This window comes from Amia ocellicauda, chromosome 1 (genome assembly GCF_036373705.1).
Source record: "Amia ocellicauda isolate fAmiCal2 chromosome 1, fAmiCal2.hap1, whole genome shotgun sequence".
Classification (NCBI taxonomy): domain Eukaryota; kingdom Metazoa; phylum Chordata; class Actinopteri; order Amiiformes; family Amiidae; genus Amia; species Amia ocellicauda.
The window spans coordinates 37,572,953-37,592,087 of NC_089850.1; the positions used below are offsets into that span (position 1 = coordinate 37,572,953).

Here is a 19,135-nt window from a genome sequence, read left to right on the forward strand (position 1 = left end):
ATTAAGAATGTATTTATTTGTTACCTTCAAGATTTCATCCAAAAGAACTGATTTTATTTCCAGGTCTTCAAAATTGCATATATATCCTGATGTCTGGATTGGCTCCTAGAATTACACAATAATGATCTTTAAGGTAGACTAATCACAGTGTTTAAAATAATGTTTCTCTGAACAGGCTACAAACAATATTCAGGGTAAAGACATTTTAACCCAAGTCAAACGTCAATGCATTAAATTACAGTTTATTTGCTATTGCTGTTGTTTTATGGTCCTGCAGTGGCAATTACCCTTATATCTAAATAAACAATGTCAGAAATAGTGTATTTGTAAAAATATTTTTAACATGCTTGTTTAAAGTTAACATTAACAAGTCCCAATAGTAAATTCTCAAACTTTCCTAAGAACTTTCCTGCCTTTCAGTAGGATTTAAAGTAAATAAATACACAAAAATACTGGAGGAGGAGGAATTTGACATGACATGGAATCTTACTTTTTTCTTTATTACTTAGATCTGTCAAGACTTTCTGAAACACCTCACCTCAGGGTCTAGGTTTCTGAAGACATACATTCTGGTTTTCTCCATCATGGCAAAGAGATGTGGATTGTCATTGGCCCATTTCATGTCCCACACATCTTTGCGCTCAAACTTCAGTGGGTCCCCTACATTTGGCTGTCCGGAGCCTTCTGATATGCGAACCTCAATATCGAAGAATGTCAGCACCCCTGTGATATCTATGATGGCAAGACGACTGTCAGGAAATGAAGAAAAAGGCATTGTAAAACAGTTGAATCATTTTTGGTAACACTTTTTTAAATACAACCATGTTTAACTTCTTACTTGAAGGACATCCTTTATGAAAAAAATGGTATGTGTCACCACTATCACTATTATACTGAAATATTCATTTTAATTTCCCCCCTCTAATGCCTGTAAATATATATTGTATGTTACTAAACAGATTTTATTGGTAAGCAAACAGTACCAAGAGTAATTCTTACAAACTCAAATTCCTTCATTCGCAATATTAACAATTTGTGACCTGTTTGAGAAAATACTTCAGAAAATTATTAAAATGTAACTAAACTAAAACTTTTGTAATTCAGGAAACATCCAATTAAAATGCAAAAAGGTATGTACTGTAAATACAACCAGTTAAATCATACTTAATTTATCTAGTTTTACATGGGGGAAAAGGTTTTAATGACAAGCCAATCAGTTGCGAGAACCAACCTGGAGTTGCAGTTCAGCGAAAGCTGATATGCTCTGTAGTTCAAGACATATTTCTGGACCAGGCCAACATTGGGCAGACTGTATCTTTGAATAGTGCCCGATTCACGGCCCTGTAATGACAGAAATCAAGAACACATAGAAAGTGTGATCTCTCATTACATTTTTTTAAGGGTTTAGCAGGACACTTTTCTAGTTCAACAATTTCCCAATAACTTTAAAAACCCACTCATTTATTTATCCCCTCTTGCTTACAATTATATTTCTATTTTTAGAAGAGCCATTCAACTCAAGGATTAACCCTGCTGTGCTGCTGTACTAATATCATAATCTTGTGTTGTACTACACCACTACTGCATGGCCTAGAACAAAATATGTATTACATGTTTCCATGCTAAATACATCATTTGATAATTATGCTTGGTTTTCACCAAACAAGCCAAAGAAAAACTTGAGTTTGAGAAATTATATGTAATCAATTCAAACATATGGTTATCATTAACACAATCATCCAGATATATGAAAACTAAGTTTATTAATAAACTAAGCTATAGACTATTTCGACAACTGACAAGCAATATTTATTTCTTAAATCAATAATGTGCAAATACATACCACAATCAAAGTTTTGTCTGTAGCTGTAATGCAGCAGATAGGATCTCTCGTTGCCTAAAATTAAAATAGCAGTTTTATGTGAAATTAAGCTGAACAAACAGAAACATACATATATTGAAACTTTGTAAAGTAGATGGGTAAACCTTTGTTTTCTGCCTGTTGTTAAACTCACAGGCTTCTCATAGAAATAGTTCACATGATGCTGGATTTTGCACTTGAAAGTTGGGGGGAAGAGAATCTAGGGATGTGACGGAGCTGACAGAAATCCGCATCCGTTGAACGCAGATTTTAAAGCATTAAATCCGTTGAATTTTGTATTTGCCAGTATTACTGTAAAATCAGTTTGCTACAGTTTTTATAAAAACAATAATAATAATAATAATAATAATAATAATAATAATAATAATAATAACACATTTTATTTAAATGCTGTAAATGTGAACTACAGCTGAACAAACATCAGCTCATAGTCCTAAAATTGAATATAATTACTATTATTTCACTGTTCAAATAAACAATTGCATGAGTCTTTAGACAATTTCAATTAACTGTTCAGATGCAAAAGCTACTATTCAACGCGGTTTCTTAAAGCTAAGGTATGCAATCCTGAGAAGCCAGCAGTAGCAGCTTGTTTTGACAGCATAGAGCCGCCCTCGCTTCAGAGCGTCTCCAAAGCCACGCCCCCTCCATCACACATGCGCACACAGAGCAGAGTCTCAGCGCCAGGAGGAGAGACGTGCGGGTGGAATCGATGGCAACAGTTTCAGATTAGCGCATGTCTCATTCACAGGTTAGACATTACAATAATAATGAACGTAAACATCTTATTTACGGTTAATATGGTTTTTAAAAAAAGCAGCTGCGGCTCGCCTTCCATTCTCGCGCTCACTCTGCACAGCGTCAAGGTTCCCGCGCTGATGACGTGTGATCGTCTGCGCGAACAAGTTGCGCGGCGGTATGCAAATATAGATTGACAGACAGGAAGGACATCCTATCATTACATTCGGACCGAATGCAATGATTGGTCGATCCTTTTTCAGTTCTGTCCCTTCCACAGAAGATATATATATATATATATATATATATACACTCACCTAAAGGATTATTAGGAACACCATACTAATACTGTGTTTGACCCCCTTTCGCCTTCAGAACTGCCTTAATTCTACGTGGCATTGATTCAACAAGGTGCTGAAAGCATTCTTTAGAAATGTTGGCCCATATTGATAGGATAGCATCTTGCAGTTGATGGAGATTTGTGGGATGCATATCCAGGGCACGAAGCTCACGTTCCACCACATCCCAAAGATGCTCTATTGGGTTGAGATCTGGTGATTGTGGGGGCCAGTTTAGTACAGTGAACTCATTGTCATGTTCAATAAACCAATTTGAAATGATTCGACCTTTGTGACATGGTGCATTATCCTGCTGGAAGTAGCCATCAGAGGATGGGTACATGGTGGTCATCAAGGGATGGACATGGTCAGAAACAATGCTCAGGTAGGCCGTGGCATTTAAACGATGCCCAATTGGCACAAAGGAGCCTAAAGTGTGCCAAGAAAACATCCCCCACACCATTACACCACCACCACCAGCCTGCACAGTGGTAACAAGGCATGATGGATCCATGTTCTCATTCTGACTCTACCATCTGAATGTCTCAACAGAAATCGAGACTCATCAGACCAGGCAACATTTTTCCAGTCTTCAACTGTCCAATTTTGGTGAGCTTGTGCAAATTGTAGCCTCTTTTTCCTATTTGTAGTGGAGATGAGTGGTACCCGGTGGGGTCTTCTGCTGTTGTAGCCCATCCGCCTCAAGGTTGTACGTGTTGTGGCTTCACAAATGCTTTGCTGCATACCTCGGTTGTAACGAGTGGTTATTTCAGTCAAAGTTGCTCTTCTATCAGCTTGAATCAGTCGGCCCATTCTCCTCTGACCGCTAGCATCAACAAGGCATTTTCGCCCACAGGACTGCCGCATACTGGATGTTTTTCCCTTTTCACACCATTCTTTGTAAACCCTAGAAATGGTTGTGCGTGAAAATCCCAGTAACTGAGCAGATTGTGAAATACTCAGACCGGCCCGTCTGGCACCAACAACCATGCCACGCTCAAAATTGCTTAAATCACCTTTTTTTCCCATTCAGACATTCAGTTTGGAGTTCAGGAGATTGTCTTGACCAGGACCACACCCCTAAATGCATTGAAGCAACTGCCATGTGATTGGTTGGTTAGATAATTGCATTAATGGGATATTGAACAGGTGTTCCTAATAAACCTTTAGGTGAGTGTATATATATATATATATATATTTACATTTAGACCACTTAAATTATTGATTGCTATCAGGATGTGAAGAGACTTTCAACCAGTATAACAAGATTGCATACCCTACCTTTACATGTATCTAATACTACTATTACTAGTCACTTTAATATTTACATTTACAGTGAGGGAAAAAAGTATTTGATCCCCTGCTGATTTTGTACGTTTGCCCACTGACAAAGAAATGATCAGTCTATAATTTTAATGGTAGGTGTATTTTAACAGTGAGAGACAGAATAACAACAAAATAATACAGAAAAGTGCATTTCAAAAAAGTTATAAATTGATTTGCATGTTAATGAGGGAAAAAAGTGTTTGATCCCCTATCAATCAGCAAGATTTCTGGCTCCCAGGTGTCTTTTATACAGGTAACGAGCTGAGATTAGGAGCACTCTCTTAAAGGGAGTGCTCCTAATCTCAGCTCGTTACCTGTATAAAAGACACCTGTCCACAGAAGCAATCAATCAATCAGATTCCAAACTCTCCACCATGGCCAAGACCAAAGAGCTGTCCAAGGATGTCAGGGACAAGATTGTAGACCTACACAAGGCTGGAATGGGCTACAAGACCATCGCCAAGCAGCTTGGTGAGAAGGTGACAACAGTTGGTGCGATTATTCGCAAATGGAAGAAACACAAAATAACTGTCAGTCTCCCTCGGTCTGGGGCTCCATGCAAGATCTCACCTTGTGGAGTTTCAATGATCATGAGAACGGTGAGGAATCAGCCCAGAACTACACGGGAGGATCTTGTAAATGATCTCAAGGCAGCTGGGACCATAGTCACCAAGAAAACAATTGGTAACACAATATGCCGTGAAGGACTGAAATCCTGCAGCGCCCGCAAGGCCCCCCTGCTCAAGAAAGCACATGTACAGGCCCGTCTGAATTTTGCCAATGAACATCTGAATGATTCAGAGGAGAACTGGGTGAAAGTGTTGTGGTCAGATGAGACCAAAATTGAGCTCTTTGGCATCAACTCAACTCGCCGTGTTTGGAGGAGGAGGAATGACCCCAAGAACACCATCCCCACCGTCAAACATGGAGGTGGAAACATTATGCTTTGGGGGTGTTTTTCTGCTAAGGGGACATGACAACTGCACTGCATCAAAGGGACGATGGATGGGGCCATGTACCGTCAAATCTTGGGTGAGAACCTCCTTCCCTCAGCCAGGGCATTGAAAATGGGTCGTGGATGGGTATTCCAGCATGACAATGACCCAAAACACACAGGTAAGGCAACAAAGGAGTGGCTCAAGAAGAAGCACATTAAGGTCCTGGAGTGGCCTAGCCAGTCTCCAGACCATAATCCCATAGAAAATCTGTGGTGGGAGCTGAAGGTTGGAGTTGCCAAATGTCAGCCTCGAAACCTTAATGACTTGGAGAGGATCTGCAAAGAGGAGTGGGACAAAATCCCTCCTGAGATGTGTGCAAACCTGGTGGCCAACTACAAGAAACGTCTGACCTCTGTGATTGCCAACAAGGGTTTTGCCACCAAGTACTAAGTCGAAGGGGTCAAATACTTATTTCCCTCATTAACATGCAAATCAATTTATAACTTTTTTAAATGCGTTTTTCTGGATTTTTTTGTTGTTATTCTGTCTCTCACTGTTAAAATACACCTACCATTAAAATTATAGACTGATCATTTCTTTGTCAGTGGGCAAACGTACAAAATCAGCAGGGGATCAAATACTTTTTTCCCCCACTGTAGTTTAGGCCAGCGGTTGCATTTCTAAACCCCAAGCCGCAGTGCTCTGCACGGAGCCTCACAGGGGAGCTGACACCGCGAAGTGAGCATGCGCGGGCACGCTGGGCATCAGTTGTGTGGTCAAGAAGAAACGCGCAGAGAAAGACAGGGTCACACCCAAACACTCGAGTAATGAGGTAAAAATGAGGAGAAACGTATACGCAAATACACTCACCTAAAGGATTATTAGGAACACCATACTAATACTGTGTTTGACCCCCTTTCGCCTTCAGAACTGCCTTAATTCTACGTGGCATTGATTCAACAAGGTGCTGAAAGCATTCTTTAGAAATGTTGGCCCATATTGATAGGATAGCATCTTGCAGTTGATGGAGATTTGTGGGATGCACATCCAGGGCACGAAGCTCCTGTTCCACCACATCCCAAAGATGCTCTATTGGGTTGAGATCTGGTGACTGTGGGGGCCAGTTTAGTACAGTGAACTCATTGTCATGTTCAAGAAACCAATTTGAAATGATTCGACCTTTGTCACATGGTGCATTATCCTACTGGAAGTAGCCATCAGAGGATGGGTACATGGTGGTCATTAAGGGATGGACATGGTCAGAAACAATGCTCAGGTAGGCCGTGGCATTTAAAACGATGCCCAATTGGCACTAAGGGGCCTAAAGTGTGCCAAGAAAACATCCCCCACACCATTACACCACCACCACCAGCCTGCACAGTGGTAACAAGGCATGATGGATCCATGTTCTCATTCTGTTTACGCCAAATTCTGACTCTACCATCTGAATGTCTCAACAGAAATCGAGACTCATCAGACCAGGCAACATTTTTCCAGTCTTCAACTGTCCAATTTTGGTGAGCTTGTGCAAATTGTAGCCTCTTTTTCCTATTTGTAGTGGAGATGAGTGGTACCCGGTGGGGTCTTCTGCTGTTGTAGCCCATCCGCCTCAAGGTTGTACGTGTTGTGGCTTCACAAATGCTTTGCTGCATACCTCGGTTGTAACGAGTGGTTATTTCAGTCAAAGTTGCTCTTCTATCAGCTTGAATCAGTCGGCCCATTCTCCTCTGACCTCCAGCATCAACAAGGCATTTTCGCCCACAGGACTGCCGCATACTGGATGTTTTTCCCTTTTCACACCATTCTTTGTAAACCCTAGAAATGGTTGTGCGTGAAAATCCCAGTAACTGAGCAGATTGTGAAATACTCAGACCGGCCCGTCTGGCACCAACAACCATGCCACGCTCAAAATTGCTTAAATCACCTTTTTTTCCCATTCAGACATTCAGTTTGGAGTTCAGGAGATTGTCTTGACCAGGACCACACCCCTAAATGCATTGAAGCAACTGCCATGTGATTGGTTGGTTAGATAATTGCATGAATGAGAAATTGAACAGGTGTTCCTAATAATCCTTTAGGTGAGTGAATAACCAAATATAAACCGTATTAATCTCATATATCCTTAAATGACCGCCAGGGGCGTCGCTAGAATTCAGCCCCCCTGTATTTCCTCTCAGCCCCCATAAAAATAATACGGTTATGAAGTAACGGCGCAGTCAATCAAACAGTCCGACTAAACACCGTCAGCCACCCTTGTATTTTCTCTCAGCCCGCATAATAATGAAGAAGCACCCCCGCGATCCTGCACGCACGTCGAAGCCCCTAAAACTTTAAGTCTACGTCCCTCATGACCGCATTATAGAAGTGCAAGATGCAAGATTAGTAAATTGGCGATGGACGTTTAATTGCTAACAATGCTGTATTTGATGTTAATTTTGTTTGATGTTTTTTTTGTTTGTTCTATTATCATTATGCTTTCTATTTTGTGGGTCTGTTGTGCATCGTTAGATACTTTTACATCGTGTTGTAATCCTACCTTAGAAACACTAATACGATGTATTAAAGCCGCAAGGCACAGCTGCTGTATTTGTTTTATATTGTTCCATCAATCTGTCTACAGATGAAAACTGGGGGGCCGGCTGGCTGCTGCTGGCTGGCTGGTCCTCCTTGACCCCTGTAAGCATGTTGCCACTGGTGGGCCGGGCCTCCATGAAGGAGTTGAGGAAGGACATCACTGCAGCATAGCGCCAGGGCCTGCCACTGCTAGCTCCTGACACACTCCCGGAGCTCTCTTTAGCCCTGGCCCTTTGTCTCCTATACATGTCCCTCAGGTTTTTCCATCTTTTCTTGCTCTACTCAACTTTTATAAACAAAAACATTGTGCACCTCAGTATATAGATTGTTTTCTGTATGTAATGTCAATATAATAGTGTTCGTGTGTAGTTCTACATATAGAGGGGCTAAACATTATCTTGGAAACTAAAATGCTATCACATAATAAAAAGGTTTAGCAGCTCCACTCATTAATTTCACAATCATTCACATGTGGTCTAAATATCCTATTTGTGCAATAACAGGTAGGGATCAAGTAGGGATGTACTGTTCATGATTATAGTTTTCACTGCTACCTGAAAATATAGGGGAAACATCAGTCTCCACAATTATTAATACGTATTTATTATGTGTGACTCCACTACTAAACAAATTCGAATTCGTTTTGTTTAGTATTCGACGGAGTTCGGATTTCCTGAACGTGCGAAGTTCAACATCTGCGAACTTCTTCACAACCCTAGTTAAATTCCAACCACAATCCACAGAGAAACAGAATATGGATTGTGGAAACTAGTGGCTGTCCTTTTCAAGTATGTAAAAGAAGTAAAGTTCAATTGAGATCTATCTATCTATCTATCTCTCTCTCTCTCTCTCTCTCTCTCTCTCTCTCTATATATATATATATATATATATATATATATATATATATATAAATGAAAGAAACAAAAACCTAATTATAAACAAAAATAACCCCCAAAACCTCTCCCCCTCCATTTGACATGGAAACTCTAGTCTGAGTAATATGTAATATGTCAAAGGGGAAATGTTTAACAATGTGATGCATTAGAATTAGGACTCTGTTTGCACATGGTACTTACAGTGATGGCTTTTGTGAAGTCGAGTGTTCCTTCTGTAGATCCAGATGGTGTTTCATCAATATGGTAAACCCTGAAGAGCGATCAGGAGTGTGTTTATTGCAGTCTTAAAAACGCACATCTTTGAACAGTAACAGAATAGGGAATCTTTGGCAGTACGTTGTGTTTTAAGTCTTGCTCAATGTGCCAAATAATAAACTGAATAAGTTCAAAACATAAAATATGAGTTGAGAACAGACTACATATGTATGTCACACTGAAAATGCAGCTTATCAAGTTTTTAGAAGTTGTCCTTTTTGAAATGTTTTGCAATGATTCATAGCGGAACAGGCAGTGACACTTAAAAGCACACAGATCTCAGAAGCACATGTCACTGATGACGAATACTATTCAGCAACAGAAAGAAAACTTTTACACAAAGAATAAAGCAAAATTTAAAGGGACACTGAGATTTAGTCTTCTAAATACTTACAAATACTACCCAACCCTAATACAAAGAAACAGAAAAAACACAAGCTAACCTCTCCCTTCCTTCCTTCCTCGTCCTTGCCACCTGATTGATCTCCATTGCAGTCAGTTTCTTCGCCACACGGTACTGCCATGTGTAAAAGGCTTCTTTGGAGGCAGCAATCACATGTGTCTTGGTCATCGTAACAAACAGTGGATCTGCAAGGACAGCACAAGCTCTAGTAAAGTCTCATTCAGATAAAGGTGCAACCTTAATGTGTTTAGGAATACAAATAAACCAGAGAGAACATATTTTCTATTGGAAAACACTGGAAAATTGGCTGCATGTTGTAATAAGGTATATATCACTACATCAAATGTGTGTACAATTTGTGCATCTGAGATTTTTTGTATTGATCTCTTAGATGTATTATCCTCAAATACCATAAAAATCACATTAATATTAGGTACTTTTATTTGTTTGTAAAATGTATAGAGAATATGTGTGGAGGCAAAGTAATTCAATTTAGTTTTGAACCAGAACTTATTCTGTATATAATTGCATTAAAAAAAAACTAAATAGGGTTCTGAATTTTATTTTAAAGAAGATGCTAAATAGGGTAATAAATATACATACATATGGCAAAAGGACATTTTGTAAATCCTGTGGTAGTAATCTAAAGAAATATCACAGCACTTGACTTTCAGCGCCATGCCAGCCTGGGTACATTTCTCCTGCATCCCAGAATCTGGAATACCGCACACTGCAGGAATTTTGCAGAATGTCTATGAAATGGAAAGATGTTCAGCCTTAGGCTGTGTTTGCTATAGGTTGATGAAAGGTCTGATTGTTGCAGTCGAATCCACTGAGACTATCACAGTTCTTTGAAAACCAATTGCACAAACAGCTCTAGTGTTGAATGTATTTGCCTTTCTGTGATGACAGAAGTGTATAATGTTTGGCTTTCCTGGGGTGAAGGGCTATTTCTGTGCTTTGACAGACATTATAAAAAGTCACTTGTGTCTACAGGCAATATACAACGAAGAAATGTGCATTAAAAGTAGTCTGACTTACCAATATCAATGTACTTGGAGTCCAGAGGAGTCCCAATGGAGTTACAGAGGACAAGCACATACTGTGGAAGAAAAGGGGATTCATGAATTGTTTTGTAATGAAACTGCAAAATCACTTTCTCAGAAATGCTTATTTCAGTTAGAGATTAGATGACCTGAAATACCTCTTGTATGGATTTTGTTTTTTTTCAGTGAAAGGTTACTGCCACCCCCCACATCCACAAAAAGAGGACTATGCAAAGATATGATAGATTGAGATCAATAGGTAGGCATATTAACATATTTCCTCTGGCAATCATTTCTTACAACAGCCAAAAAAGTAGTAACTGATTCTCATTCAGAGTGACAGAAAAGAGAATTCAAATTAGGTATTTCACTGAAATTGTTAATCTCTTCAGGTTGCAAGTATGTATTTAAATGTGGTTAGTAATATGAACGTCCATTAGGCTAGGCTTGATTCAATATATGACTGAATTAGTGTTACACAAGATTACTTGGTGGAAGAATAAAGAAGAATTAAAGGTTCCCAGCAAAAAAAAAAAAAAAAAAAAAAAAAGTAGTGTCCAACATGAAAACATGGAAATGGAGAATCAAAGCTATAAAAATGTAAAACTCAAATCCCAACAATTAAACTAGAAGGAAACTGTCTAGAAATACTTCAGTTGTACTTTACCCTTGCACTCATTGACTCCGCCTCAGCATCCTCCTTTGTAAGCAACAAATTAAACATGCAAAGGTGTTAAATATCATTAATTTATACCATTTAAAAATATGTATAATCATTAAAGTTACCTACATTTGACACCTTTTTCTGCTGTCACTACTTTCCTTTAAAGTTTTAATTAGTGTTGTTATTTCATGACCATTTCTCCATCAAATCACCAAGACATGATACCTAAAGACATATTTATAAATAACTGCTTTCCATTGAAATGAAACTCCATTTGATAAACCTCCTGTTAGAGTAATTATGTAATCAGTGTGAATAACTATTATGGTGAAAAGAAAGACTTACTGAGAGAAAATCGTGTTAGCAGACTTGTTTTTATAAACACAACAGCAACTTAAGAAAGGAGAATTACATCACACTGATTTTCCCTGTAGTCATTCTCTCTTTAAAAAAATAAGCTGCACATTACTTCGACTTGCTTTGTTTCTCTTTCCTTTCTCTAAATTCTTCTGTGGCTTTGTAATCATGCCAAAAAATGTATTCAGTGAAATGAATCTGAGGGACAAACTGTATTTGCACGCTGACATTGTGTGTGAGAGCGAAGATTACCTGAGGATGGGAATCATCTGCTTTGGTTGCTAGAATGCAGAAGTCCCCACAGGTGGTTATAGACATCAGAAATTTTACATATTTCACGTATTTCTCATTGTTCTTGGTATCCCAGAAGACTACGCAGTACTCTAGACGGTCTGGTCGAGTGTAGGCGTACACCACTGTATTAGAGCAGTAACCCCACTGTGCAGAAGATAAGATAATGAACACGCTTGTATGTGTTTAGCTTGATGAGCGCTCAAACCCAAAAAGAGATATCTAGCGATTAACCACCCATCTGTCTACAGTTCAAATAGCTTGTGCCCCATAATCATTATTTAGGTATGGTGATGAGCAGGTTAATGGTCCTTCCACTGCATAATTAAGCAACACCACAGCAATTACCAAAACAAAAATAAACAAAATGTTTACAACAGATACAGAAAATTAATTTTACATTGAAGTCTTTATCTATAGGTTATATTCTTCATGAAATCTGTTTTTGAAAGTATTTGATTACTACAGCTTTAGTCCTGTTCTTTAACAATACCCCATGCCAACACGACTAGTGTTCAATCGTATTGTTATGATGATCTGCATAGAAAGCTTCTCTATACAATGGTGGGATTGTCTAGTTTTCCCATATTTCTAAGCCTGTGGTGTCTTCTGCTTGTTACACAATTCCAAACTACCACACATAGATGCTTTTGTGTCAGATCCAATTTGCACTTGGTGTTTTCTTTGTATCATCCCAAAAAACAGGTTTTTATACATCAAGCATACATGTCAAATACTTTCAACGGCATCCAAGCCAGCCACATAACTGGAATCTTGACACAGAACTCTAAGTCTACTTGAACAACCTTATATGGTTTGATTGATTTAACATTTTCAGAACTATTTGTTCTTGGGATTGATTTAGGCACCAATGAGTACCAGAGAGATTTATGGGAAGTGCATTAGCTACTTCAAAATGGGACAAATTACCATGGGAGATTAGGTAGATTAACTTTTGATCTCTTTATCCAAGTTCTCAGCATGAAAATATTGTTATTCACAGCATTCAAAGCCCTGAAAGATGGAATCTAGTAGCAACAGGTTTGATTCAGTATAAGTTCCTAAAAATCTTTCTCCAGAGTTTGAAAACATTCCATCTCTTGAAAACATCTTATCATTCAATTTCTTCACAAAGCACTGAATTTAGGGGAAAACACATCTATTTATACTTAAATGTCTATTTTGCACCATAATATTTGCCTCTGCTGGCTTACAAGTGGTGTTTTAAATAAAAGCTATAAAGTCAAGGAGGAGCAATAAACAAAAACAGTTTAAAGCACTAAATCACTATTAAATTGTAGTGTTAAAATTCTGTTTTTACCTTATAATCTGGCCTGATGTTGGCAAAATATATGAAAGAATCCACAGCTAGGCCAATTCTCAGGCCTGCTCCTTCCCAAGACACTGCAGTCATTTGTTTGCCAGGAACCTTTAGTGTGCGCAAATGCTACCAAAGAAGACAAACAGATCAAAGTTAAACTATATTGAGGTTTATTAGGAGAGATAACTTTATAACCTTTTCAATTAATGTCTATGATGGTTTGTATCCATTCACAAACAGATTAAAGGTAAGACATGGGATGATGATTATTTTAATACTCAATAGCCCTAGAAATAATATCGTCTTTGCATGGAAGAATATTTTGTGTAGACATGTCTCAACAATAGAACATCTTGAAAGCACAAATGTCATATATTTATTATTTGGGTACTTCAAGACCTTAGCTTTGATGTCAACAAGTCCATAATTTCATGTTACTAAAGTAAATAAATAATGAGTAGCATACTATTAACTGTCAAACTTAATCATAATTTTACCTATGAATACATTTTTTTTTTCATGGTTGTCCATAAAGCTGTCTGAAAGCAGCTGTTTAAAACACAAACAAGAGTACAGAACAGCACACTCTTACCTCCCCAAAGGGCGTATAGAATTGAACCACATTGACATCCTTATCCTGAGAGACAGCCCTCTGCGAGCCGGCCACCGCCAGAACACTGCCACAGCGATTCCACTGGATGCTCACCACATTCATCCCAGTGTCAATCAGCACAGGGTCTGTGAAGCACGAAAATCACAAGACAAATTAGGCAGATTAAGCCTATCTAAAACTATCTGTCTGAAATAAATAAATAAATAAACCAACACACCAAAACCTTTCTGGACAACGTCATTTAATTTCTAGTAATACTCTTTGTACACCAACTGGTAACAACCAGTGTTGTAGATAACCACCTCACTTGACAGAAACTACTTTCTTGAATGAAATGCTGGCAGGATTAAGGGGACATGGCTCCTTACATACCCATGCAAAAAACAATCTAAGGAAACACTGATGTGAGAAAGATCAAGAGCATGATGGCTATAATCACTGCTGGAGGATGTTATATCATATTTCTTTATGCTGATTTACTGCGAAAGAAAGATGAATAAAGTTGCCTATTGTGTGTTCACAGAGGATACTTTTATTTTCTCTACAAGTACATACAAAAATCCAATCATTATTATTATTCTTGTGCTAAAGGTCTGTATAAACCTCATTGAGGGGTTTTCTTGGTTTTGTCTGCTTTTTATACTTGTGATTTGTGTATTGCTATACAAAATGCATTCTTTACTTACTTTCGTCATTCTCATAGCGCATTATCTGACATCTTCCATTATCAAAACAGATGGCCAAGCAGGGACAGTCCGGTTCCACATAACCTTCTGTTCCTGGGTACCAGTGTATCCCAGCAATGCTGATGGCTCCGGTGACGTTGACCAGGCAGTTCATTATCATCTTTACCTGTGCAAAGGGAGGCACATTTACATGTGAACATTTTAATTCTATTGCGTTTAAGATCTCAGCTATATGGACCATGAAGCCATGAATGGTCTAACCATGGCTACCCTGAATGACTGAAGCAAACAGGTATCTCAAGTCTAATCCATGAGATCCTGTCTGAAGAGAATTAATTGAGGAAAAGAAGCTTAATTCACATTTACTTGAACTGCATTAAAACAGCACAGTGCTAACAGCTATGCTTCCCAAACCCACACACCTCTCTATAACCCAATCTGCACACTCTGGATAAAAAATAAACATATTAAAATAAAAGGCATGTTTGTTTTATATGCACTGTAAAGCAGTAAACAGAAGCAATCAGGTACAGTTTTGGTCAACAGTCTGACCTGCAAGGCTTGTGTTTATTAAATCATGTGTTATTTAATAACATCAAAAACTAAAATATTCCCAGTAAAAGGCATCCTAACTGAAAACACTAAAACATAAGACATCACAGAAACATTCCTAATGTTTCAGACTTACAATAAAGTTTCCTAGATTGTCGTACATATGAATTTCTCCATTGGCCATTCCGAAGAGGAGGATCTTGCTGTCGGGTGACCATGCAACGTGAGCCAGTTGAATTCCTTTCAGTTCTTTTCCCCAAATTCGGTTACCTACATGAAACACAGGTAATGTTTTTATTTTATTTTGTACAAGATCTTTCTGCAAATTATTTGATCTGGAATACAGGCTGGTTGAGTCCATTACTAAAAATGTCAATGTGTTCACTTGATTTACATTATTTTTTTACAGTGGCAGTACATTCAGTGTATTATCTTTAGAATTCCCCAAACTATCTGTTTTTTGTTCTAGGCTGGCATTGACAACATTCAAGACAGTAGCTGGATCACATTTCTTTTCAATTAAATACACAGATAAATAATACAATCTCATATTTCACACTAAATGAATAATTAACCATACTTGATATTTACCATCCACTGATCCCACAATAACAGCTCCATCTTCATACACAATACAGATTTTCTGCCCATCAGCATTCCAGCTCATGCTTCGAACCACTGATTTGTTTCTGTTGTTTATCATTTCCTCATACCAGGAACCTTTGGACAGGAATAGAGTGGCAAATATAATATACAAGATATACTGCCATATATTAGTTATGCAATACACTCACCTAAAGGATTATTAGGAACACCATACTAATACTGTGTTTGACCCCCTTTCGCCTTCAGAACTGCCTTAATTCTACGTGGCATTGATTCAACAAGGTGCTGAAAGCATTCTTTAGAAATGTTGGCCCATATTGATAGGATAGCATCTTGCAGTTGATGGAGATTTGTGGGATGCACATCCAGGGCACGAAGCTCCTGTTCCACCACATCCCAAAGATGCTCTATTGGGTTGAGATCTGGTGACTGTGGGGGCCAGTTTAGTACAGTGAACTCATTGTCATGTTCAAGAAACCAATTTGAAATGATTCGTCCTTTGTGACATGGTGCATTATCCTGCTGGAAGTAGCCATCAGAGGATGGGTACATGGTGGTCATAAAGGGATGGACATGGTCAGAAACAATGCTCAGGTAGGCCGTGGCATTTAAACGATGCCCAATTGGCACTAAGGGGCCTAAAGTGTGCCAAGAAAACATCCCCCACACCATTACACCACCACCACCAGCCTGCACAGTGGTAACAAGGCATGATGGATCCATGTTCTCATTCTGTTTACGCCAAATTCTGACTCTACCATCTGAATGTCTCAACAGAAATCGAGACTCATCAGACCAGGCAACATTTTTCCAGTCTTCAACTGTCCAATTTTGGTGAGCTTGTGCAAATTGTAGCCTCTTTTTCCTATTTGTAGTGGAGATGAGTGGTACCCGGTGGGGTCTTCTGCTGTTGTAGCCCATCCGCCTCAAGGTTGTACGTGTTGTGGCTTCACAAATGCTTTGCTGCATACCTCGGTTGTAACGAGTGGTTATTTCAGTCAAAGTTGCTCTTCTATCAGCTTGAATCAGTCGGCCCATTCTCCTCTGACCTCTAGCATCAACAAGGCATTTTCGCCCACAGGACTGCCGCATACTGGATGTTTTTCCCTTTTCACACCATTCTTTGTAAACCCTAGAAATGGTTGTGCGTGAAAATCCCAGTAACTGAGCAGATTGTGAAATACTCAGACCGGCCCGTCTGGCACCAACAACCATGCCACGCTCAAAATTGCTTAAATCACCTTTCTTTCCCATTCAGACATTCAGTTTGGAGTTCAGGAGATTGTCTTGACCAGGACCACACCCCTAAATGCATTGAAGCAACTGCCATGTGATTGGTTGGTTAGATAATTGCATTCATGAGAAATTGAACAGGTGTTCCTAATAATCCTTTAGGGGAGTGTATATACAATATATACTAAACCATATGCAAAAAAGCAACATAAAACTTGAATATTTAAAATACTAACTACAACTTCATGTTTAGTAATACTTTATCTATGAGTGTTATTTTTTTCCACTAGAGAACACTTTTCTATTATTATTTAAGGTCAAACAAAATAACTAGTACCTTTATAGAGCATCCATACTATGATGAGGCCATTCTGGTCACTGGTGGTCAGTTTCTGGTACTGTTCATTCCATGTCACCACCTGCACAGCACCTGGATAAAATCGTGAGATTAAAGTGTAAAACCTGCATTTTCACTTGTGTTCCTAAAAGTCATGAATATTTATAACTATAATATTATATTTATCTTAAACGGAGTGCTTTTCTGTAGTCAAGCTTTGAACTCTGCAACATACACTGTGTGGTGTGACTGGGTCAAACTGGAGACTTACCACTATGGCCTTCAAGTGTCTGGTTCATCGACAGGTTGCTGGGAGCTGCAAGTCCTTTGAGTTTGGCATCATCTATAGGATTCATGCATATGAGCATTAATAATGTCACAAATGTCAAAGGGCCAGCCAAATCAGTAAAACAATGCACATTTCTGTAGTGTGATGTTTTCTTAATGTGGCAGCATTAGTGCATTGCAAAGTTTTAGTATGATTTTTCCTTATTCTGCTTTAGTAAACCATTAACAGAATGTCAGTAAGTGTTAATATGTGGAAACACAAGACATCTAGATTGCAGGTAATAAATATACAGCACACACTGACATTATATATAATTTAAATCAATAAATAAAACGCTTTGAATACAATCCTTGAGAGAACTACATGGAAGGGGTTACATGGAAAATCAATCTGGAACCCATCATGCATTTGTGAGCAACAGAGCAGACACATGCCAAGTTTTATTCCCTGAGAAATACTTTTGTGTGCAGGCAGCTAGGAGAAAGGTGGCGCAATGGGATAACACACGTTAATGAAAATACTTAAAGTAGACTGAGCCAATGCTTTGTCAGGAGAAACATGTGAAACTCTGTTCCTGTCTCTATTGTTCTTGTTATAAACTTGATACAGTCTAAGCCTGTGATCCGGGGTATTAAGTAAGGTTTAAAATGTATGGATTTCGAGACTGATTTATGTAACACAATGCAAGATTTAAATTCTGTTTAAAAAAATCTAGGCTACAAGTCTACCATCGTGTCGTGTCAAAGCTTACATAAGAGAACATGTACAGAACACAAGGAAATCATTCAATATCCAAAGCGGAGGGAAAGCGTAGACTCCCACCTGTCTGCATTTCCAATTTCAGGACTTTGAGGAGCCCTTCTTCTCCCCCACAGGCGATAAAGCCCTGGTCTTTGTTCCATGAAACACATTTCAGGCGAATGTTATTTGGAATGGCAATCTGAAAACAGCAGGGAATACAATCTATTCAGTTCATGGCTCACATGCATTTTTTTAAATCTGGCATAAAACATATTAGAAGATAAATACTAAATTCTAAGAAAGTATCTAACATCTATCTAACATTAAAGCCTTACTGAAAATGTAAATGTAAGCACATCTAATTAGAATCAAGTGCCAAGAAGGTTGCAATTGTAGTCTGTATGTGCTGCCATTCATGTATTCGTTATTTATCACTCTCATGGACCCCTGTTTATTTCAGTTTAAATAAAAGTCGATACTGAATTACTGATTATATAATCTGTGCTGATTGCCCAAAACCTGTGTTGAAAGAAACAGGTAGCATGCATTTGTCAAAGAGATGGCCTCTGATATTGATGAAGTATAAATATACATTATTTTTTAAAAGGAATCTGTAACTCGAATAACGGGATGCTAGAATCGGTGGCATACATATGTGTGTTATAAATTAACAAAATTATAAAAGTTAAGTGCGTATATATCAGGGGGCAATACAAATAAAGCATATTTGTTTCAAACTCACCTTTTTACTGAGATAAATAAACATCGTGCAGACCCCGAGGGGGAGGATGGGTTCTTTCGGCTATATTATTATTATGGAATGGTATGTCTTTAGAAAGAGAAATAAATTTTGTATAAGAAATTATAACAGAAATGTGTAACCCATGCAATGCACAGCGCTGCGGGTCTTGTTTACGTGCTGATGTTGTATCCGTTGCAGAATCCTGGTCTCCCGGTAACCACAGACCGGATCCAAGCTTCATTCCCTGCAGCCACTTCCGCTTTGAAAGCGGAGAATTGTGGTCCTTGTAGTCTTGGAAATCTATACG

The 19,135-nt window shown here is 38.6% G+C and overlaps 1 protein-coding gene across 2 annotated transcripts in view; it reads right to left on the minus strand.

Annotated features, from left to right (window-relative positions):
• The window catches only part of wdr35 (WD repeat domain 35), a 31,638-nt gene extending 12,593 nt beyond the window's left edge, over positions 1 to 19,045 (minus strand). The window contains exons 1-18 of one of the 2 annotated variants that reach the window (XM_066703639.1): positions 18,829 to 19,045; positions 18,168 to 18,285; positions 17,328 to 17,399; positions 17,057 to 17,149; positions 15,472 to 15,600; positions 15,017 to 15,150; positions 14,329 to 14,494; positions 13,622 to 13,767; positions 13,030 to 13,155; positions 11,670 to 11,855; positions 11,064 to 11,096; positions 10,392 to 10,452; positions 9,391 to 9,535; positions 8,873 to 8,942; positions 1,844 to 1,897; positions 1,232 to 1,341; positions 539 to 749; positions 25 to 105 (exon numbers count right to left, since the gene is read on the minus strand). In XM_066703639.1, coding sequence (XP_066559736.1) covers positions 25 to 105; positions 539 to 749; positions 1,232 to 1,341; positions 1,844 to 1,897; positions 8,873 to 8,942; positions 9,391 to 9,535; positions 10,392 to 10,452; positions 11,064 to 11,096; positions 11,670 to 11,855; positions 13,030 to 13,155; positions 13,622 to 13,767; positions 14,329 to 14,494; positions 15,017 to 15,150; positions 15,472 to 15,600; positions 17,057 to 17,149; positions 17,328 to 17,399; positions 18,168 to 18,285; positions 18,829 to 18,852 — 1,959 coding nt within the window. In that variant the 5' untranslated portion in view covers positions 18,853 to 19,045. The remainder of the gene's footprint in view (positions 1 to 24; positions 106 to 538; positions 750 to 1,231; positions 1,342 to 1,843; positions 1,898 to 8,872; positions 8,943 to 9,390; positions 9,536 to 10,391; positions 10,453 to 11,063; positions 11,097 to 11,669; positions 11,856 to 13,029; positions 13,156 to 13,621; positions 13,768 to 14,328; positions 14,495 to 15,016; positions 15,151 to 15,471; positions 15,601 to 17,056; positions 17,150 to 17,327; positions 17,400 to 18,167; positions 18,286 to 18,828) is intronic. The other variant, XM_066703647.1, reaches the window with a different exon arrangement.
• Between the last annotated feature and the right edge of the window lie 90 nt (positions 19,046 to 19,135).